General features: G+C 47.5%; 1 protein-coding gene across 1 annotated transcript in view; it reads right to left on the bottom strand.

Annotated features, from left to right (window-relative positions):
- Positions 1 to 896: 896 nt before the first annotated feature.
- The window catches only part of LOC119172763 (ammonium transporter Rh type A), a 58,719-nt gene continuing 35,581 nt past the window's right edge, over positions 897 to 24,034 (bottom strand). The window contains exons 4-8 of the mRNA XM_075891893.1: positions 15,446 to 15,609; positions 14,390 to 14,527; positions 11,678 to 11,811; positions 6,563 to 6,732; positions 897 to 1,137 (exon numbers count right to left, since the gene is read on the bottom strand). Of these exons, the coding sequence (XP_075748008.1) occupies positions 917 to 1,137; positions 6,563 to 6,732; positions 11,678 to 11,811; positions 14,390 to 14,527; positions 15,446 to 15,609 (827 nt within the window). The 3' untranslated portion in view covers positions 897 to 916. The remainder of the gene's footprint in view (positions 1,138 to 6,562; positions 6,733 to 11,677; positions 11,812 to 14,389; positions 14,528 to 15,445; positions 15,610 to 24,034) is intronic.

Below are 24,034 nucleotides of genomic sequence, written 5' to 3'. Positions count from 1 at the left end.
AATCACTTTAACTCTTGGAATTGTTCTGCAAGACTTACAGCGCAGAGCTATTTTCGCATTGCAGGGCCTTCTCATTTCGTCGTTCTTATGCATTCGGCAGCGGCGTGTAGGGAATATGCAAGTTATAGGACGGTTGCAGGATAACTGTACGGCAAAAGCTGACATTCCAAAATTTGAGCTGCCTCTGTGCAACGTGTCTCTCGTCACAGTGATTTGCACATTTGGACTGTATATCTATGCTTTACGTTTGTAGTAGTGGGTGACTATTTTTTACGCATTAGTTCACTCATCCTTTCAGAGCGCTATCTGCACTGAAATATATAAGGCTTTCTATCTGGTACGACGCAGATTCACTCCGCCTGTATGTAGAGACACTTGTCAAAACCCACTAGCATATAATTGATTGTACCCTGATATCTATAACGAGAGCACCTGCAAAGTTTGGAGTATATAATTTGCTACATTCAAAAATCATAGTTTGGGATTCTGAGGCAAATACTAGAGGAATTATTCCGTATGTGCCCTGTGGTCTCTCGGCGGGGTGGGCCGCTGCCCAGCGCAGCTCAGAGCTCACCGACCAGATCTGGTCCGTCCAGCAGACCCGCAAAGCGCCAACTAAGCAATGCCTGGACGTTTGTGCATTGAAGACGTGAGCCGGCATGGGTTCCGTCTGCAGGGCACTCAATAAACATTTTTACCAGCTTGCCAACTTAACCGGCATTATGCGATGCAAAAAAATTTATATTCTCGCACAACTGGCCGACACGATGTTGTTGTCCGCTTTGCGCTCCGCTTAGCTTACACGGGTGTATCCTGACAGTTAGCAGCTGGAAGTATGCTTTTTCCAGCTGTCTCGGTGGTTGAACATACTGTATCATGCATGCCGACATTCCTCGTTTTATATATGTTCTTTTTTTTAATGAATGAAGGCTTGCGGAGCTTGAGCTCTGGTATCGCGCAAGATGCGCATTACTCGGTTCTTGAATCGGATTTGAGGCCTTCTGGCCGCAGATGACTTTCGCGGCTTCACTTCCACGAACGTGGGCATCTCGGGACCTGCCACGTTCCAGGCGACTCCATCGTCGAACACGTCTTGCACGTCCACGGGCACGAAACATTCCAAACGAATCAAGAGTCCTGCGGGAGCACAAGAGTGAGGTCACACTGACGTGAACGACACCAAATAAACATACGAGAACGCTCTTTAAGGTACGAACACACACCAAGAAATCTTCCTTTAGAGGAACATTCATTCCTTGATCCTTCTTTAATGTTAGCATTACGAAAAATCTGAACTAGCTCTCTTACAAGTATTGTTGTAGCAGATCATTAGAAATGTTGAGAAGTGTTTAAGTGTTTTGACTCTCTCGTTGCCTTTCTCGGTATCTCCGCTGCTACCATGCCACCCTGTAGCTCAAGCAAGCTTATGAATACAGGAACGTATGCTTTTTTTCATTAGTGTACCTTTACCCATGATGTGCTGACCGCTGCCGATGTTATGTATGTAAAATCAAGCGTTATCTTCATTCATTCGTATTATGTGAGCGACGGCTCGGCCCAATCCCACGCCAAATCATGACAGTAATTAACGCGAACACCTTTGTCACGGACTTCCATTTTTGCGAACCGGCGTCACGGCAATTAACGGGAGCCGTACTACCCAGCTGACCGGCGGGAACTGCGGGCGCATGAAAGAGAGCCGGGAAGTGCAGAATGGGGTGTTCTTCTTCGAACGTCGCCGCCGATGTTTGATCCTTTGTACCTACGGCGGCGTCTGCAGGGTCGTGGAAGGCCGCGTTGTACCCCGAACAAGGTTTAGACGACGGGACACACCGGCTGAGAGCCAAACAGTCTGACCGTTCCCACGGGAAAACTTCTGATGGCCAAGCCGTATGACAGCACCCCGACAGGTTGTCACTCTCGCTAGTTGAGGGCCCTCTCCTAATTAAAAAGGGGTGGGGTCAATATATATTTTGGGGGTGGAGTTTCCAACAATGAAACGCGCATGATTGGACCCATGTAGAGGTCTCTTGTCCCCAAAGAAGAGAGCGAATGGACACGAGGGGGATTTAAGCGCAGGATTTTGCCCTGCTAGGCAAACTAGTCGCTGACCAACATGGTTTAGAAACAGATCAACAAGTATCTCTTCGAGAAGTTTTTAGTGTGGCTCTGTATCGACTGGCCACCTAAACTTAGCCGTTCGTCTAATTGCGACGCGATATTAACGTCTGCAACGTAGACATCGGGACTTCGCCTCGAGTTAGCTCAACCTGCTCGAAGTCAACTGCAAGCACTAGCCTCCCTGAGCCACCAGCGTTGCAACACCGCCGACATCGCAGTCGTGCCAGAACTCTCTTCGACTTCTCGCATCCGATCGTCGGGGACGCAACGCGGCCGGTCATCACACGTATGCCTTCACCTGTTTATATCTTCGAACTTTCTCTTCCGTCGTTCTATTCTTGTTAGTTTGTGTAGTTTGTAATAGTTCTCTCGTGTAAGCTGATATATTGTTTTCATATGTATTTTTAGTTGTATCAAGTGTTGATGTATTTTGTTAGTTGTATTGAAGTGTTGTATTAGATCCCGTGTGCTGCAATATCACTAGAGTAAAGTTTGTTTTGTTTTCTCACGTCTCTGATCTCTTCACTGTCTCTGCTTGCGTACGGAACGAACCAACCTGCTGTCATTCCCGTCGCCGACTTCGCGCTGGCGACGCTAGAGTGGCAGCTTGTAACAACCTTGTAACATATAATGATAAGCAGTACCATTCAGATGTTGGTCCTTTGCAGTTGCATTTCATTTAATTTAATATGCTGGACATAAGATTTCTGCCGTACCCCGAAGTATACCTCGCGAGAACTGCGCAGAAGAACGTAATTGTCATAATAAGAAAGACGTAGGACACGCTTACATAACTATACTCGATCGAACAGGCAGAGTTATGTGCAAGTACGAAAGCTGACGAATCACACTGTCCGGCTCAACGCTATGTGAGTGGGGCTAAAGCCGAACCTAACGCTAAACGTGAGCGTGTGAAAGCAGAAAACGAAGCATTTTACGCGAGTATTCGTGTTCAGCGCACATTGCATGACTGCTCGTGTTCGGTTGGGTCGATCTGGGCGCGCTACGCAAGTTTGACTGTTTGTTTTGACAGCGACTCTCCATAACATTGAAATGCAAAGTTCGGCGATGAATGTTCGTTCGTGTGAAGTAAATAGAATAGGTGTCAATTATGCTGCATGATTAAATCAATTAAAAAACATACGTCAGCCAGGAAGTTTAACGGTGCGAACGGACACCATTTGTACACTGATATCTATAAGTGAAAAGAACTAGAGTTACACGATATGATAGCTAGAGCAAGGTATAAATTTAACTTCATTTAAGTCACAAAGAGCCTTATGGTTGAGACGTCCATGCCAGTCCTTCACTTCGTGTTCCTTTACCGTAACCGCTTGTATTCGACGGCATCACGGGACGGCTTTAAGCTCTCCCATAGTAGAATACCTAGTACTCTAAATCGTTACCCACTTTTTCTAAGCACAGCTCTTTGGTTTTATGTTTCAGTTTTTAGCGGGATGGCTCAGTGCTCTTCTATAGTTGAGTATGAAGTACTCGAAATCATTAAATTTTTTTTCTGAACACCGCGTACTCTAAATCATTAACAACTTTATCTAAACACCCACTTGGAAGCTTCGTAATTCGTTCAGGGGACGGCTTTCAGCTCTCCTGGAGTACCAAGTACTCCAAATTGTTAACACTTTTTTCCTAATCACACTACGAAGGTCACACTATAAATTGAGCGCCGGGTTTACTTATGAAACGCTTAATATGTCTCCAAGTGTTTGAATCTCTCGCGTTTGGCCTCCGCAGTTAGAGCAAATCGCAGTGGCCACGCTTCGCCCCTGTTCGTTCTTGAGATTGCCGCAAGTTACGCTACGAACACACAACGTATATGAAGCCCTTATGTGCGCGCCGACGGAGGCGGTGTATCTCTAACCACATATGATCGATATGTATGGTTTAACGTCCCGAAACCACCTTTTTCGTTGTGAGAGACGCCGCAGTGGAGGGCTCCGGAAATTTCGACCACCTGGGGTTCTTTAACGCACATCCAAATATGAGCACACGGGCATACAACATGTTCCCCTCCATCGAAAATGCAGCCGCCGCAGCCGGGATTCAGTCCCGCGACCTGCGGATCCCTAACCACATATCGTACGATCCTGCGGTTCAGTTGCTTTCCTGAGCCGGACTTAATCGGACTCACGCTCACGAAAATTCGCTTTTTAACTTGACTCACTCGGACACAAACTCACCAAACCATTACTCACCTGGACTCTTTCAGAGTTGCCCCGCCGCGGTGGTCTAGTGGCTAAGGCACTCGGCTGCTGACCTGCAGGTCGCAGGTTCAAATCCCGGCTGCGGCGGCTGCATTTCCGATGGAGGCGGAAATGTTGTAGGCCCGTGTGCTCAGATTTGGGCGCACGTTAAAGAACCCCAGGTGGTCAAAATTCCCGGAGCCCTCCACTACGGCGTCTCTCATAATCATATGGTGGTTTCGGGACGTTAAACCCCACATATCAATCAATCATCTTTCAAAGTCATGGCTCGATCTGAGTCTGCCTTCGCCGTTATCAACCGTCAGTCTATAGACACTTCCCTTCGTGGCCGACGCTCGCTTATCCTCCTCCCCCAATGCGAGGAGAACAGTGTCGACGCTGCATGAGGGCGTTTTCGAAGTGAAAGGTATATCGCACCTTTTCGGTGTGTAGGTTTCGGTATCGCCTACTAAATTGGCCAGATTTCATCGCTCCGCGGTGATTACAAGTGGCCGCCTTTCACAAATTTTAAAGTGGCTATATGCTATTCGCTAGAAGTACTTGAATTCGCCCATCTGACTCGACCACTTATTTCCACAGGTTAAAAAGTTAATTGTGTTAATTTCTACATTTACTCGTAATTATTGTGTGTGCGCTTCTGAAGATGTCTTATTCCACAGTAAAGGGAACACTGCAGGTAGCAAGCAGATGCCTTCTTTCTGTAATGTTTAGATAATATTGGACACATTTCTTCAAACTCCCTGTATATTGCTGGGCTGTAAGATCCCAGCACTACCACATGATTATGAGGGACACCGTAGTGGAAGACTACAAAATTTCGACCACCTAGTGTTCTTTAACGTGCGCTTAAATGACGCACACAGGCCTCGGACATTTTCAGCTTGATCGAAAAATGCGGCCACGTCGGCCGGGATTCGATCCCGTGACCTGCGGGTTAGCAGTCGAGCACCGAATCCCTAAACCATTATGGTGGATATTCACAAGGCATTTTACCCTGTTATTTTTTGCCCATATAATACATTAGGACAAGGTTGGTTCAAGAATACGGACCTAAACCTCTGTTCCGTGTTTCTGCTGCTTGTCTCCCCCCACCCCCTTTTAACAGCTTGCATTATGTTGTTGTAACAGCAAGCCCGGTAAGCTAGCCTTTTGACATTACGAGCACCACTCACTATATAGGTAGCATTGATTGATATGTGGGATTTAACGTCCCAAATCACCATATGATTATGAGAGACGCCGTAGTGGAGGGCTCCAGAAATTTCGACAACCTGGGGTTCTTTAACGTACACTAAATCTGCGCACATGAGCCTACGACATTTCCGCCTTCAACGAAAATGCAGCCGCCGCCACCGGGATTCCATCCCACGACCTGTGGGTCAGCAGCCGAGTACCTCAGCCACTAGACCACCGCGGCGGGGCTATATAGATAGGAGGCGCTATCTTTAGCTCTCTCTTGAAAGTACTTTACAGTTTGAAGCGATATCAGGTTGTCTTAGTTATAAAGCGAGATTTAGCAAAAAATAATAACAACAATGCATATGTTGTGGGGAAGATAAGACAAGATAAGGAAACAACTGCGAATGTTCTGATTGAATTTAGAGATTTACACCCACGGGTACATTTAAGTACGAGCCTGCATAAAGTCCTAGGTTTTAGCGACGACGCTGGCAAGTATAGGGATACAAAGAAAAATGTCACGAGATTGAGAAAGAGACGAAAACATATCCCTAGGCCCATCGCTCATCACATGAATAGCACGTATACTTGGAAACTTCCAGATAATAGGCACGATTATGTCTTGACAACAAATGGAACGTTTTAGCGAATGTTTATCGCTTTGGTCCAGTATTTCGTTTTTGATGTCCCTACGCTACATGCGTACTGGCTCTGCTGTCGCAAGAGGAAGTAAGAGCACATTTTGCATGTATATATCTGCTCCTCGGGCGTACATCAAGACGAATACGCCACCGAATACACTTAGGTTACACCTAGTTACGACACGTACAGAGCGAAAAAAGGCCCCTTGGTCAAGTGTGTATCGTGTGAATGTACCCCATCTTGCTTCTCGAGAAGTGCGTATCGTGTGAATGTACCCAATCTTGCTTCTCTAAAAGCGTTTTCCAGCAAGCTCTCCCGGTTTACATGAAATCTGTAGCGACACGCTCTAATACTGCATCCACCCCAACACTGTTCGTAAAAGCAAGCGTACAAATCACCTGTGGCAACGCCTCCTGAGATGGCAATGAACAAGGTGGCGAGCAGAGCCCAGAGCTGGTAGGTGGCCTGTTCTCCAGCAGATCGGTTCAGTCCGTAAGTCACGTTGAAGCCGTGGCCGTCGGTCACGTTGAACAGCACGAAAGCTCTCGCCGGATAGACGGAGAATAAACTGCGAGAAGTACGCGTACCCTTTTCACAACTGCTTAGATGTCTGCGACAAGGCACCCGCTCACTACAATGTTGTAACATGCCGTGCTATGCACTATATACTGCAATGTGTTCTATACTACAATGCTTCCTATACTATTGTGCATTCTGTACTACAGTGCGGTAACATGCCGTACTATACGTACTATGCGTTGGCGTAGCCACAGGGGAGATTGAGGTACTCCCCAACCTGCCCTTTGGGAAGGGCTGCCCCTCTGTGGATTAGGATTCTCCCTAGAAATTTGTTAGGGGTACAAATTTCGAAAACGGAGGGGGAGGGGCAGTGGTCGAGATATCAAGATTGATAATTTCAAGTTTTCCAACTCCCGTTTCAAACACATCCCCATTTTAGTTCTGGCGCCCCATGTCTGGCCACTACGACGCGCAGAGAAGACGAAAACAAGGGAGCTTGTGTGCTATAGCATTGGTATAGGAGTCGGATATCTTTGAAACCACAAGCACGACACAAGTTCAGACATAACCAAGTGGCGACACGCACGGACCTCTAGCTTTGCGTGCACAGATCGCTATTTATTGGTTCTTCAGGCGTGTACTTCAAAGGCATAGCTCCACTCCCCCAAGAGAAAATCAATTTTGTTTGCGTATATACATATATGCGCACAAATACAAACACACGCTTGAACCAACGTTTCTAGACTAGGTAAGTTGCAAAACTGAGCGATGTTGCACGGCGCCGCCGCTGCCCGTGACAAATGTGGCGTTGCTGTCGCATCCGGATTCACTCACTACATGCTCGCTCAAAGAACACCTAGCTCGCTCGTGTCATTCCCGTAACCTCCATCGCTTGTGCATGTTGCAGTGCGTCGATATCTGTGGAGGCTTCTTTCTGCGTAAACAGTTTTGTGCTTCAGCGCGCCCTGTTCTGCTTTGTATGTGTTGCGTGTTTTCATCATGCACAGATGTTGCGTTCTCGGCTGTAGAGTAGCTATAGGAAATGAGAGACCACGACATTTTTTTTTTGTGTGTACATGAGCAGCGAAAGGTATGAGACCACGCTATTCCTCGTGCGGATAAGAAACTGCCCAGCACCTCACGTGTGTGTGATACGCAATTTCATGAGAAGGACATCCTGAAGACTTTCACTCACGTCGTATGGTAAGAAGGTACAAATCGCAAGAGGAAAGTGGGACCTCATCGAAGGATGCGTTCCACGAATATTCCCGAATTTACCCGCTTACCTTTGTAGCGGGGCCCGCGACAAAGAAGCGAAAGCTGCCCGATAGGAGTGGGGTGTTTTCCAGAATATCATCGGTGAGAAAGAATATAGACTATCTCCGGGCACTGAGCTCGAAGACAGTGAATTAAGTCCCGACATGCCGTCAACTAGTGGCGTCATTTCACTTCAAGACATAGAAAACGTTTGTTTGCATGCTGGTGGAACGTTGTTGAGAATGGCGAGACAAGACGTCTTGTGGTGTTTCTAGGGCTCAAAGAAAAAAAAAGAGCGCTATTTGTGGAGAAATGCGTTGTCAACGCAGAAGACATGACAGTCACCATTAGCAGCTGTCACCATCGCTTAGCCAAGTCGCCTGGCAACGCAGATACTATCACCTTATGGGCCGAACTTCTGGAGGACATATAAAAGCTGCAAGTGTGTTCATGTTGTCCCAATGCGTCAGCAGGCAGACTCGTGAGTAATGACGTAGTGCTCACCGATACCCCAAAGTGCGGTCTCTGCTCGAAGCTCTGGCTGCAGCTGTGTTAACAGGTTTCATTAGAGGAACTCCAGAAGAAGCAGAGAGAAGACATGCTCGAGAAAATGGCCAAACGCGTAGCTTTTCGACGGTCTAAGTTGCTAAAGAATGTGACTGACATGAAATAAAAAAGCTGAATACATAACCAGAAAAAAGCCACGAGATTGCGCCACATAGTTGCAATTTATTTTCAAGCCCGAAAACACAAAAGCCACAAAAGAGGATCCCAGACGTTGAAATTGTTTTTTTTTGCGTCTAAAAATCTATTGCGAACGTACACCAACTAGCAACTAACCGACAGACTCGTATGTTATGCTACATATATCAAGCATTGTTTATTGTGGGCAGTTCAGAAAACCATAATTATACTGTATTTGCCTTACACCACTAAATATTACGCAGTATTAGGTTTCTGTGGCAGCACAACAAATACCGATAATATATTTTTGGCAAAGCTCTTCCAGGACGGCCGCCACGGCGTCTTGCCACGACGACCACGCGTTTTCGTCTGCTAGCGGAAGCTTGTTGCGCCGCCAGTGCCACCAAACCGGAAGCTGTCCCGGCACCATATGACGAGTAGTCTGACGCAGGGAGTTTTGCAACTTACCTAGTCTAGAAACGTTGGCTTGAACATACATGAAGTATGATTGAACCCTCGGACAAAAAATGTCTGGTTACGCCCTTGTTCAAACGGGTCAAGTGGAGCGGCGGGAAGTTGGTCGAAAGCGGTGAATGATAAAGCACAACGGGGGGCGGCATTTCCACGACCGCCCACCGTGGAAATAACTTTGACGTATGTACAAGCATAGATAAAAATACATGCACATACATACCAAGATAAATCGCCCTCCTCCCCCCCCCCTCCGCACTTCCTCTGAATTCCTGTATGTTACCCCGTGGTATATCAGCCGAACGTAGAAAAAAATGTCTTGAAAAGTGTTCCTGGCTGAACATCGGAACTGGAAGCGTTGTGACGGAGACTGGCCACAAGGTCATATTCGCAGTTCGGGAAAATCTATACCTTGCTCAATATCAGACTTATGGCACCACTTTTCGATCATATCACATGGCACTGTGTGATGCTAATGATCACTTAAGTCGATTAAAGCAGGTATCTAGGAGGTCGGCCGGACGAGTTTGCGCATGCGTGATGCAAGGCGCACGTGCTGATACTTCGCAACCCAGGTCATATATGGTGTAAGTCGTGTCACTCCCGCTATGCAACAATACGCACGCGAGATGCGCCAGCTTAAAGCGCTAACTGAGCCAAGCACGTAGATGTCACAATGACGTCATTGACGTATTGTTAAATAGCCTATACGCAACAAACTAGGTCTTAATCAAATATGTGGCAAGATGCAATTAAAGGGCCAGTCAATAGGCTCCCGACTTTTTTGACACCCCGAAAACAAGATCGTGCGTCTTTCCTACGCGTGACCAACCCCCTTCAAAACGAAGTGACGTCAACACAGCGATCGGTGACGTGACGCTGCACGCAGCTCGTTGATTGGTCTAAACCAGGTCTCAACAAACAGTAATGAAGTCAACGTCACCGATCGCCGCTTTGACGTCACAGCACGTAGAAGGAAGTTGGTCAGGCATAGGAAAAATGCGCGAGCTTCTTTTGGGGTTGTAAAAAAAACGTCGGAGCCTGTTGACTGACCCTTTAACAGTAAAAAAAAATTCTACACTCTGGGCAGGTAACGCAAACTTGAAATGAGTAATCGCTTTTATCCATTTCCATTTTACGAATGTGTGCAGCGGTGATAACTCTGCCTTCATAATATAGTTACGGCATTTTAGCTCTATGTAAATGAGTGCGTTCAAGCCTATTCGTTCCAATGAATTGCAGGCGTATGCACGCGGCTCCTCCATGACAATAACACTCATGAAATCTCATTGTTCGCAATGTGCTTGGGCACTTTGTAAGGAAAATGAATGTATATCGCTTTATTAAATACCAGCACTAGAAAGAGAAACAGTTCTTTCAAGTTGAAGATGTGAATGCACGAGAGTCGTTGCGGTGCCAAGAAACGTACCCCTGAAAAATAAAGGAAAGGTGGCGACCATTATATGGAAAGCTAGCTGAGGTTAACCTGGATTAGCAACAGCATATACACTCCCTTTTTTGCTTACATGACCCACGAATCTCAGTTGATAAGGAGTTTTCGAATAGAGTGAGCAAAGCTTGCGAGCGCTGCGGGCGTAGCGTTAGCGCTCGTCCCTCCATGGCAGCGCGCAAGAGGTGAGCGAACGACGCATGCGCAACAAAAACGCGAAGCTTTGCATGCGCTATCCGGATATTTCCTAATGTGTCCTTTTAAGTCGCTTGAAAGTTTATTCGAACACGAGCGCTTGTCATGCTGAGAATTCTCTAGTCAACATATAGGATAAAAGAAGCACGATCTCTAGAAGGTCATTAGTCTAACCAACAAAATAAAAAAATTGCCCGCAGCTTCCCTCGGGGGAACACTGAGGAGGATGCGAAGCATATAATTGGTTAACGGGGTGTTAAAGTGCGACTTACTTGGGTCGATGGCTAAATTGGTTAACGTGGTTGTGAAATGGGGTGTTAAATTGCGACTTACTTGGGTCGATGGCTAAATTGGTTAACGTGATTGTAGGAGGGGGTGTTAAATGAGTGAACACGTACACACGTATGCGAAAGGGCGGCGCTGGTCGAAGGGACGTCGATCATTGTGTTCGTGGATTCGTTGGAATTCATTTCACCGCGACCTTGGACGTCGACGCGCCGTACAAACCAACCGACGAGCGGCAACTGAGCGAGCGAGCGCCGACCTTGAGTATATATACAGCGCGACGGCGCATGCACTGTCAGCTGTCGAATGTTTGAGAAGGGGGAGAAGCGCGACGGCGCATGCGCGCGCGTCAGCTGCCGATGTTCTCGAAGCGCGACGGCGCATGCGCGCGCGTCAGCTGCCGATGTTCTCGAAGCGTGACGGCGCATGCGCGCTACATTATACAGCTAGCGAATGTTCGTGAAGAGGAGAAGCGCACGCGGTGTGTAGAGGAGGAAGGGATGCACAGATGATGGAAGAAGGAGGAGCAAGCTTGCGGACGGCGCCGCACTACAAGCCTCGCGTATTAGATGCTCCGCATCTAAAAAAGAAGAAAAGAGGAAACACAGTGCTGAAGCCGCGTGCAATTCGAACTCGTCAATCGAGCACTCACCTGTCACCGTGAGATTCGTGGGACGCTGTGGCCGCCAGAATGATGCTGCTGATGCCGGCGAGAACTCCCGGCATGCCGTGCAAGTTGTGCATGCCGCACGTGTCGTGCACACTCCAGCGGCGAGCCAGAAAAGGCTGTAAAGATGCGAACGGTAACTGCCGGGGCTTGACGTTCCAAAACCACGATATGATCGTGAGAGACGCCGTAGTCGAGGCATCCGGAAACCGGAGGTATTGGAAGAAAGCTTCCGATTTCTCCGATCATGGAGGCAGTGCATAACCGCGTTAGATGCTTAAAGCTTTTGAACCGGAGGCGGGGGAGCATTACAACGTAGATTTGAAAGGGGAAAAGAAAGGAGATAACTGTCACCTTCCAGTCGTGTTAGGCGAATGCGTAAGGAGAGTTTTTACCTTTCATTTAACAATTGAGTAGATGAGCAGTCAGAAAACGCTACTGTGAGTAGCTTGACTAGGTGACTGACCCTTTAGGACAACCACAACGGACAATTTGTAGTAGGGCGTGCATCAGCAAATAACACACACTCAAAGCGAGGTACTCAAAACAAAAGTGTTGCACGTTAGTGGTAGATACTACGAAAAAAAAAAGAGAAGAATAATACCATTGTATTATATTTCGCCAGTTCTAATATATGGGGAGGAAACTTAAAGAATAACCAAGAAACACTAAAAGAAGCTAAGAACCACCTAGCGCGCAGCAGAACAAAAAAAAATAGGGGTCACCTTACGAGATAGGAAGAGAGCGTAGTGGATCAAAGAATGAACATGGATAGCCATTGTTCCAGCAGATATACATTAAAATAAAAAAACGGAAGTGAACAGGCCATGTCCAGAGAACGACATAAACTATAAGAGATGTACAGTTAGGACATTGGAATGAACCTACCAGTTAAAAACGCGGTCATGGCTGTCAATTGGTCTGGTGAAGCGGCGCAATTTTTTTTTAATTTCGAGGGCATCAAATCGCACCATACTAACACTCGCGAGTATTCACTAGCGTTATACTCACGCCTACTCACACACCTCATCACTCACTTGTAATCACGCTCAAGTCTTTGAAATGAGCGCGAGCGAGTGTACTCCAGAGTGAGTATGCCGAGCTATGAATAAAACAGAGTCAACTCGCGAAGGACAGGATGGGTTGAATATCATTAGTTAAGGCTTTGGCCTGCAGAATACATAAAGAAAGGATAATGATGATCACTATGTTGATGTTTTTTCAAAATAAGCTTTCTGAAGAGAGGTCTTTCTCAATCTACAGCGACTCAGAGACATCCTCTTGCACTTGTATGCATTATGCAACGCGTGACATGTCTTTCGATAATACACTAAAAAAACTGCGAAACTCATTCGGTTTTTATGTAAATCTGAGAGTTCCTTATCTCTACGTCTCAAGCACGCACACCTTACGTTAAGCAATCCTCGTGTTTTTGTTTCACAGTGCTGAGAAAGCGAGGTGGGAAAAATCCTCATTTAGGTCGATGTAAATCTTCGGGGAAGCCCACTGGGGAAATTCTGCTGTGCTACGTTGGTATTTCCTTACAATACCGGTTCCACCCCAATGATAAACGGCGTCTGATGACGCTCTACGTGATTTACTGGCTGTTATCGATTCGTGGTTTACAAATAGCAACCTGCCATGTCGGTTAGATAACCTTGAACCAACAGTTCATCCTGTCCAGTGAAGCAAAAATGTACTCTGAGGTCTGATATTTCCTTATTCCTTACAAAAAGCTGATCACGTTGGCTGAAATTGTCCTTAACTAGTCTGATAGAACCGTTCGCAGTGCATGTTTACATTTTATGAAAAATTTGAGACGTCGCCTTTCAGATGCCAATTTCTTCGCGTGAGAATGAACTTTATGTCAGTCTACATCGGGAACTTCAGACGATGTGGTCTCAATAATTAAAGTATGCTGTTCAGAGTGTAAGTCTAGATTTTGTTCGTCAAAATACCTTACGTCAGGTAACCTTTAGACGAACCCCAGTGGGAGCATGGTCTATCCGAGTGCACCAACGTCCTAAGAACGAAGAGGAAGAAAAGCCTTTCTCTCTCCCAGGAATTACCAACGCCGTCCGGTGAGGACCACTCTGAAGTAACTTCCCTTCGTTGTCTAGAGTGTTGTATGTGCTACGCTGAGGTAGCAGACTTGCAAGTCTCGTTCCCAAACGACAATAGTAACTATGAATGGCGGAGAAGCTGGTGGTCGAAAAAACTTTTGTATTTCCCAGCGCTTCGGCAGCAGCGAACTTGATTGGCACTAGGCATCCCCAGTCAAGTTCATCCCCACTCGACGACACGCCAGAGATGTCGCCTGGGAAAACAGAGTGTGGCTTCACCGCGTAGCTGTGGTTGCTAGACATGCAAAATGGCGGGAAAACACGCTGCCTGGCTACCCAAAGGTCTACCACATAAAGTCACTCTACGGAGGCCGAACTACCCATGTCATCATGTGGTGCTAACATATATGAGCGATTTCGCAATGTTGTGCCGCAGCTTTTGTAAACCAGACCGCAACAACACGCCCCCATTGCAGGTGCGTCATGCGGAGAAGTCCAATACGTAAGACGCTACACTTGTGGTGAGAAGGCTAACGTCAAGGGTGTGCGAAATGGTCTACAACGTTGAAATTCTCGTCATCCACGTCTACAGTGGCAATAATGCACAATATGCTAGAGAGATGAGCTCACCCACCGTAATCAACTTGTATCCCAACACTGAGATTATCCCGGCAACACTTCCCACTATGATGGCGCTGTGAGGCTCAGCCAAAATGCTCGCAATGCTGCCGATGGCAACACCTCCCGCAAGTGTTGAGTTCTGAATGTGAACCTGCAATTCAAACAACGCATCGCTTATGCCAAACTTGAAAATAACTAAGTACACCTCAAGACGTGCGTCTTGGACAGACGTTACGTTGTCATGTTCGCTTAAATAACTCACGAAAGTTTGAATTCACCTAGGTGTGAATAGCAAGAAAATATTTACGGTATTTATGAAACTAAAGCAATGGAATGCATGTTACATGTTACTACGGATTGGCAATGTTGAGAGAAGTCTTATCGTTTGTCATCCACGGCTCCCAGCAGGAAAGTATGACAAAACTCTATGCTGGCTTTTCGATTATTTCGCATAATGTCTTAAGCCGAATGGTGCCATTCCGGATATATATTATATGATTCACTTAAAGTAAGGTTCTACGACCAATATATATTCGCCATTTCATCAATGTTCCTCCATGATGTGGGCCCATACTACGTTCATATTTTATTACAAGACTTAGCCCTCGTGTCGCCTTAAGATACTTTAGCAAACCATTGAAACTTTTTTCTGGACGATAATTATAGCGCGAGAACAGAACGACGACACAGAGACAAGAAGGACACGAAGTGTCGTCGTTCTGTTCTCGCGCTATAACTATCGTCATGTCATACCAACTAGCCCAGCTGCCACACTTCTAAGTTTTTTTTCAGGAGTCTTACAATTTCCGATGTCAACAAGCCTTACCAAAATTTGTTCAGTGGCTGACGAGGAAAAATAACACGCTCCATGTTTATGTTTTCAGATAGAATCTCCCTAGAAAAGGCTTCTTTTTTAGGCGCAAAAGCGTTGTCCTGACGCGCTATGATACGGAACGTTAGCGAGTGACCCGGCGCACGAATGGTGTGGGGCGCAACGCCAGTTTGATTCGATGCGCTCACAATACACACCGCACATTTCAAGAGTTTGAGTGGAACTTGCGTCACCGACCATGTCGAGTCTTCCTCGACCGTCGAGACACGACGATGCGGCGAACGCAGTCAGGCACGATGACGTCAGGGCGAGGTAAGTGTTGATCACGGCTCGGTGCCTCTCGGCGCCTCGGACCGTGGCAGCGTTGAAGCTCGGCCAGTACAGCCACAAGAAAAGTGTGCCTGCGAAGGTGCAAAGTATCTGTCTTTCGCCGAGAACTCACATCCTTCAGTAAGTGCTCATGGGATAGATATAATTTCCCATCATGACCCTGGAGATGAGAGCATGGCTAATCGCTTGTGATGATTCCTCCAAGTGACGGGTGTTGACTATGGTATACACAATAATCCCATGCACACAAATAACACGTTGGGTCAAGTACACACACATACACACGAACTTCTCCAAAAAGTTTCATTTAGGTGTCTATTCCTTAAAGCCACCAACTATATATTGAGCGTCTTATAGGCGCTGCTTTTCCTCGGATCGAGGAAATGCCTCAGTTCCAAGTTCAAGTCTAGTTGAATATAATGGGGCACACTCATAACCTATTATTCAGTGTCACAGCAGTAACAATCACACAGAACACGTTTCAAGTCATCCCAAGTGTTACGTGATGTGTAGACCAATGTTTAGCATTGTACGTAAAGTAGTTTGTATAGCCAACCTCAAACCCCAGCCGGTGAATGCATCTTTCATCTTGCCTACTAACACCTGCGGCATATAAAAGCTACACGACGGGTATGTTTTGTGCAGCGGATAGTTGAAAGCAATACATCTTCAAATAAACGTTTCAAAGCAGGAGATGCGCAATCACCGTAGCCACTGACAAAAGCATACATGTAACAATGCATATTCATAGCTCACCGTTTGCCACTGCGACGTCTTTTTCAGAGGCGAAGCTCCTTATGGCGTCACCCGTTCGTCCTGTTATTGTTTGTAACCACCGGTGGCACATACCCGCTTGTAACCACCGGTGGCACATACCCGAGAGAGCGGGTATGTGCCACAGGGGATAGACTTTTAGGGGCGAAGCTCCTCAAGCCGTGGGTCGTGCGTCCTTGATGTATGTGGTAGGTATACCTACCTCTCGCTTAGTTCTTAAAATGTCCGCTAGATGGTGGTACTTGTGTATAATTATTATATAATAAAAAGATGCGAGGTAAAGGTACTTGAAGTGCTCACTAGACGGACGGAAGTACAAACACACAGGCGGACAGACGCACTGATGGAGAGGTTGACCCACGGTTGGGCAAACGGATGGATGCACGAACGGACGGACAGACGCTTCCCCCACTCACCATCATTCAGTCCGCGGATATGTTGCAATATTTTTTTACATTAAATTCATCCTTGCTTCGAAAAGTTTTCCTGGAACTGGCAACTGCTGCGTCCCATGGGCGAAGTTGATTATTTTGCTACAATTTTTACAATAAGTCTACTAACACCAGTGAGAATCAGTACTGACAATACTCTCATTATGCATTTGCAAAGGTTTACTTCTTATAGAACCTGCAGCATAATGAGTTTGCAGTCGCTTGTCTGTGCCATCGTTGTCATCTCTAAAGCAGACGAGTTGTGTAGTTGTTTCGTTATTTCAGATCACATGTGAGTGGTTTGCAGCTCACTAAATGCAGAAAACCCTTCTAAAAGCGACGGGAGCCCTTCTACGATAGCGAACTATGCACGTGAATTGTGATGTCAGTTCCCATTCTCAAGTGTAACTTAGAAAGCTAGACGACTTAACATTCCATCCTTTTCCTCGACATTTCTCCTTGTTCTTTCTTCTTAAAAACACCGTAGACCACATGATGGACTGAATTTTTGTGTGGTCTTTTAAGAACACATACGAAATTTTTATTGCCGTTTACAGTATATACATATAACTTCCCCTATACATTCCTTGGCATTATTGTCTCTCATTATTATTGTGTCAAAACACGGAAAGACTAGCCCGTAAGTATACACTTCTTTCCCTTATTCGTCAACGAGGGTCTCGTACTGGTAGACTTGGTGCCGTTAGGTTGTATACAAGGGACTATTGGTCAGCTGCCAGCTCGTAATAAGTTCACGGGCTACGTGACGCCAAACAGGCTCATAAAGAGTGTGCCACACTCGCCTCCATGGCTACAGGTGGCTCTGACTGACATCCCAACGTTTAAATTCACATATAAACCCAATAAAGTGGCGGGGGGTATAGCCACCGTGGTAGCTCAGTGGTATAGCATCGAACGCGTTATTTGAAGATCGCAGGTTCGCTTCCTGCTCACGGCAAGTTATCTTTTCACACACTTTTCTTTGTTCACATTTACATTACAATTGGTCTAATAACTTCCCCTATACACTCCTTGGCATTGTTGTCTGTTAGATCTCATTAATATTGTGTCCAATGTCAAAACACGGAAAAACGAGCCCTTAAACATACCCTTCTCCCTCTTATCCTCCTATATATATATATATATATATATATATATATATATATATATATATATATATATATATATATATATATATATATATATATATATATTATCAGCCTGACTACGTCCACTGCAGGACAAAGGCCTCTCCCATGTTCCGCCAGTTAACCCGGTCCTGTGCTTGCTGCTGCCAATTTATACCCGCAAACTTCTTAATCTCATCTGCCCACCTAACCTTCTGTCTCCCCCTAACCCACTTCCCTTCTCTGGGAATCCAGCTAGTTACCCTTAATGACCAGCGGTTATCTTGTCTACGCGCTACATGCCCGGCCCATGTCCATTTCCTTTTCTTGATTTCAACTATGATATCCTCAACCCCCGTTTGTTACCTAATCCGCACTGCTCTCTTCTTGTTCTCAAGGTTACACCTACCACTTTTCTCTCCATTGCTCGCTGCGTCGTCCTCAACTTAAGCTGAGCCCTGTTTGTAAGTCCCCAGGTTTCTGCTCCGTAGCTAAGTACCGGCAAGATACAGCTGTTATATACTTTCCTCTTGGGGGATGGTGGCAATCTACCTGTCATTATATATATATATATATATATATATATATATATATATATATATATATATATATATATATATATATATATATATATATATATATATATATATATATATATATATATATATATATATAGTGTGTGTGTGTGTGTGTGTGTGTGTGTGTGTGTTATATAACCACTTCGTACGCTTAAGTCAACCCAAGATATCATCAATATGATGCATTACATCTTACGATATTTGCGAAAAGTCTGCAGAAGGAAATAACGCGCTCTTTGAAGCGTAGAGCGATGGTCAATTATTGCCTCATTCCTTGGCTAAGTGAGGGGGCAGGATGACTGAATCCTCACGTGGACTGATGTTACAAGGCCGCTTCATATACGCCCTTCAGACAAAGCGATGGCCTCGAAGCCCTCAAGATTACAGCGGGGAATTACAACGAGGCGGGGGTTCCCCTCTTCTCTGTATACGGGGCTTTGCCACGGAAGACATCGCCTTTGTATTGCATTTGTATTGCATTTGTATTGCATATTGTATGGGACGAGTAAGTTGTAGCTCATTCGAAGCTCAATGAAAGGAAAAACTGGCATGTAATATATCCAATCCCACAAGCATTTTTTTTAATAGAGCTGCAAGATATTGTATGCGAAACATTTCTTTCTGTGCGGCAAGCACTTTTGGCGTCTATCTTTGTATGTATGAGTCTTGCTGCTTACGTTTCAGTGCTCTCGTGATCACCCCCTTAAATTCGCGTGTACCTAGCTCTGTACGACAAGGTAAAATTGTATGACGTACGACGCCCCAGTGAATACATGAATAATGTTGCAATCTCGTCATGTACGTCATCAAACACTTCTCGCCAGACAGAGGTACATAGCCGCTGGCGGGTACGTGCCACAAGTTATTGGCACTTAGTGCCTACCCAGGTACGACGAGAACACGCGTAGGCAGTTTTAACGCGATGGCGTTTAGACAAAAAAAAAAAACACCAGACCTGCGAGGAACGCGCAGCACAGCTACAGCGAGAGCTAAAAAAATCGGCCTTTCAGAGCCTTTTATAAACGCTCCTTGGGTAACTGCTACAAACGCACTGCTGGATGCCCACTATGCCATAAATAATGATATTTTTGGGTAGTAGACCAGCATTCAGTACACTATCCTCTTCATTCTTTGGAGAGGCGTGACATCCGCTGCACACTTGTTAGAAGTTTTGTGCACTTTTTTATGCAGTGGCTGACGAAGATTAAGGACTATGCCGGAAGCGGGTATGTGGCACAGTTAGCAGATTAATTTTTCACCCTATTTTTCTCTTCTTTTTTTCTTTCTTTATTATTTCTTTATTTTGTTTCAAAAATTCTACTGCCACCCGCTTCATGGCCGATCCCTCACGGTAAGTTGTGCCATTTTTCCGGGAATCATCATTATCATCAGCTAATAGATGACCAAGAAGAAGTTTCCTAATAGGTTGAAGCATTGGACGACCCCCCTCGTTAGGCAATCGCATTGTGTGACGTCTGGCTGTTTCTTTGGTGTTCTAATATGCCTCATTACTCATATTAACGCAATTCTTTTCCCGACTTCAAACCTGCATGCTTGAGGTCAGTTTAAATTTAGTTCCAAGCACAGGCGTGCCTCAATGGCAGAATACTGGGATGGCACGCAGCGAATGGGAGTTCGAATCCCATTGTGTCTAGAAAGCACACACTCTATTGGCTGCTACTTAGTTGATTGTTTAAAGGGCCAGTAAACAGGCTCTGAAACGTGCAATAAAAGTCACGCGCGTTTATCCTGCACGTGACCAACCTCCTTCCACACGCACTGACGTCAACTCAGCGATCGGCAACGTGATGCAGCACGCAGCTCGTCGATTGGTGAAAACCAGGTCTCAACAAAAAGTAATGAAGTCAACGTCTCCCGCCCATCGCCGAGTTGACATCACTGCACGTAGAAGGAAGATATTCAGGCATTCAAAAGATGCGCGAGCTTGTTTGGAGGGTGCAAAAAAAGTCGGAGCCTGTTGACTGGCCCTTTAGGTACCATGCAGCTGAATTGCCGCCTTTGTAAAAAACGCCAAACAGTCACAGCGAGAGCTAAATGACAGGCATTTCGGGACCTTTCCCAAACACTCTTTCGGTAGCTGCTACAAGCACACTGCTGGGTACCCACTATGCCATTAATAATCATAATTTTTGTGTAGTAGGCCAGCATTACCTATTTCATCCTTCATCATCATTTGGAGAGGCTTGGTAACCGCTACTTAGGGCAGGTAATAACCGCGGAGCGGAACCACGAAATTGAAGTAACTATAGAAGAATAAGAATGGGGTGGAGCACATTTGGGAAACACTCCCAAATTATGACAGGTAGATTGCCAATATCCCTTAAGAGGAAGGTATATAACAGCTGTATCTTGCCGGTACTTAGCCACGGCGCAGAAACCAGGAGACTTACAAAGAGGGTTCAGCTTAAATTGAGGACGACGCAGCGAGCAATGGAAAGAAAAGTGGTAGGTGTAACCTTAAGGGACAAAAAGAGAGCAGAGTGGATTAGGGAACAAACGGGGGTTAAGGATATCATAGTTTAAATCAAGTAGAGAAAATGGACATGGGCCGGGCATGCGGCGCGTGGACAGGATGACCGCTGGTCAATAAAGGTAACTAACTGGATTCCCAGAGAAGGCAAGCGAGTTAGGACGAGACAGAAGGTTAGTTGGGCAGATGAGATTAAGAAGTTTTCGGGTATAAATTGGCAGCAGCAAGCACAGGACCGGGTTAACTGCCGGAACATGGGAGAAGCATTTGTCCTGCAGTGGACGAAGTCAGGCTGATGATGGTAACTACTACCCATTTGTTAGGAATTTTGTGGAAATTTTTTATGCAGTGGCTGACGACGATGAACAATTATGCCTGAAGTGGGCACGCGCCACAAGTAATAGGTGATCAAGAACAAGTTTCCTGATGGGTTCGAGCATTGGACGACCCATTCGTTACGCAATTTGCGCTCGTACGGGAGCACGGACGGACGAATGGATGGATTGACGGGCGCAGGCGCGAACGAACAGATTGCCGACAGCACGGACGGACGAACGGACAGATGGACGGACGCAAGCATGGACGGACGCAAGCATGGACGGACAGATGGGCGGAAGCACGGACGGACGGACGAACGGACGCTTCGCCCCCCTCATCATCATTCACTCCGTGGATACGCTGTGTTTTTTTTTCACCTCATTCAGGCTATTTCACGGCTAGAGATCACTGGCTGCCTGCTGCGGCCAGACACGGCTGTGCGAAGGGAGGAGGGTATAATTTTGCAAGCGGCTGCCGCAGTGGCACTGAATCGCCACTTGGGGAAGGGGGGCGGATCACCGTCGAGAGCAGTCGCACCTCACTTCGGCTCCGCCAATTTTCGGCCCTCGCGCCGGTCCTTTCGACCCTATCCGGATAATTTCTTCACGGGTGGCTGGAGCACATTGTCTGGATCTCTTCGACACCCACTTTATTGCGAAACTCGCCCGGGGTGGCCCGGGAGAGCTTTCGAAAGCCTTCGACCACGCCGTGCACCGACCTAGGCCTCTTAGGCTTAGCTCGAGTGCGGCCGCCTGCACATCAGCTGACAGACGGAGCGACCGCCCGGCCGCCCGCCGCTGCCCCGTCGCCCATCTCCTAGCTGTCCACCGCTATGGAGTATATTGTCGAAGGACAGGACGTGTCCCCCGAGGAACTCTCGGACGAATCCTGGCAGTCGCCAGGCCTCCGCGCCCAAGAGCAACGCCGCGCAGCCTTGCGCCTTGCCACCGCCGCAGCTAAGCCCACCACCACGCCGGCTTCTCTGCCCTCGTCGAAGCGGGTAAATACATCGCCTCCGCAGCACCGCCGCCGCGCTCCGCTCCCTCGTCTCCCGGCGGACACGATTCACATCGTCGGCCGCCCTAAAAGCCCCGTAGAACTCACCAAGCTACAGCCTTGGCACTTGTACACCGCCTTGCTGCAAGCAGCGTTCCTGCAAGACCTCCCGCCCGCATCTCGCGACACGGTGCGGATCCACCCCGTCAACAACACTTTTACGCTCAGCGTCGCGGACTCGGCTCGTGCACAAGCATACCTCCGCATCACCTCCCTCACGGTTTCCGGCAACACTTTCACCGTCCACCTTTACGCCCCACCGCCAGACGATGCCCTCAGGGGCATACTGTACCACGCCTTCGACGACTTCACGGACCAAGCCATCCTTGAAGACCTTCAGGCAAGCAATCCTACCCTCTCTGTTGTGGGCGGCCGCCGCATGGGCAAGGCCCCTCACATCTTGGTCACCCTCATGGAGCCGAAACTACCGCGGTGGATCTTCTACCACGGTGTCCAGCTTCGCCTCCTTCCGTTCCGCAACAAGGTGGAAGCCTGCTACAATTGCCGCTCGACCGGCCACCGGACCGACGTGTGCCCCAAGCCGCGGCAGGAGCGGTGCCATCGGTGCGGCGCTGCTCACCCCACACCGCCCGAAGGATCGCCACCCACTTGCAACCCCCGCTGCATCGTCTGCAATGGGAATCACTCCACGTACAGTTCCAACTGTAAACACCGCTACGTGCAGCGCCCTCAACGCCAGAAGGCCCCGGTACCTGACACACACCCCTCGCCACAACAGCCTGTTCCGCCCACAGCGGTAGTGCGCTCTTCCCAGCAAGCAGCAAGTGGTCCCTCACCAGCTCCACTGCCCAAGTCGGTTACTGCCTCTCCGCCCCCCGTACCAGCGGTGCCTAAACCCGCATCACAGCCCATGAATTCGACATGGCCCCGCGGCGCCCCCGGCTTGCCCTCGGAGCCGCAGGTTGTTGCACTGCAGCAAGAAAACGCCTCCCTCCGACAGCAGGTCACTGCACAAAGCGCTCAAATTGCAGCTCAGAAGACCCAAATTGATTCCCTCCAAGCGAAACTGCAAGCTCTTGAAGAGAAGCTGGAATCAGCCATCACAGTGAAATCCTCTCTGCCCTCTACCATTTGCTCCTCCTCCGACATGGACGTTCAGACTCCCGAAGGATGCACTGGCAAGCGCCGTCGACCCAACACTCCCCTTGAATCTCTTCACCTTTCTGAAGAGGTCCAGGTATCCATCAAGACGGCCTTGGTGGATCTTGAAAAGCGGTTGGATAGCCGCTTCAACTCCGTCCACCAGCTTCTCACTGCACAGCACGAAGCTCTAAATTCCCTGCGCACAGACTTCGCCGCCTACCCCCCCCCCGCCACGTCCTTCCAATCTCTACAGTCAACAGTTGATAGCCTACAAACTGCCATGCTTGGAAGCATCCGAGCAAAGCCACCCCTCCATGCCCGCACCACCACCTCCTCCGGCGCCGCCCGAACCTCGCAAACACCGGCCGAGGCAACATCTTCCGCTGTTAAAAATGGCTGACCGATCCATCGTCACCATTTGGCAGTGGAACTGCCGTGGTTTTCGTCCCAAGCGTAACCACCTCCTTCTCCACCTACAACAACTAGACCCCTCGGACGCGCCTGATATCATCGTACTACAGGAAACTCACGCCGACGTCTCCCTCTCGGGTTACGTCGCCTACAACCAAGTAACTCACCATCCTCTGCCCCATCCCGTGACGGCCGTCCTCACCCGG

Source organism: Rhipicephalus microplus, chromosome 4 (genome assembly GCF_043290135.1).
Source record: "Rhipicephalus microplus isolate Deutch F79 chromosome 4, USDA_Rmic, whole genome shotgun sequence".
In the NCBI taxonomy this organism is placed as follows: Eukaryota; Metazoa; Arthropoda; class Arachnida; order Ixodida; family Ixodidae; genus Rhipicephalus; species Rhipicephalus microplus.
This window is presented reverse-complemented; position numbering and strand designations above follow the sequence as displayed.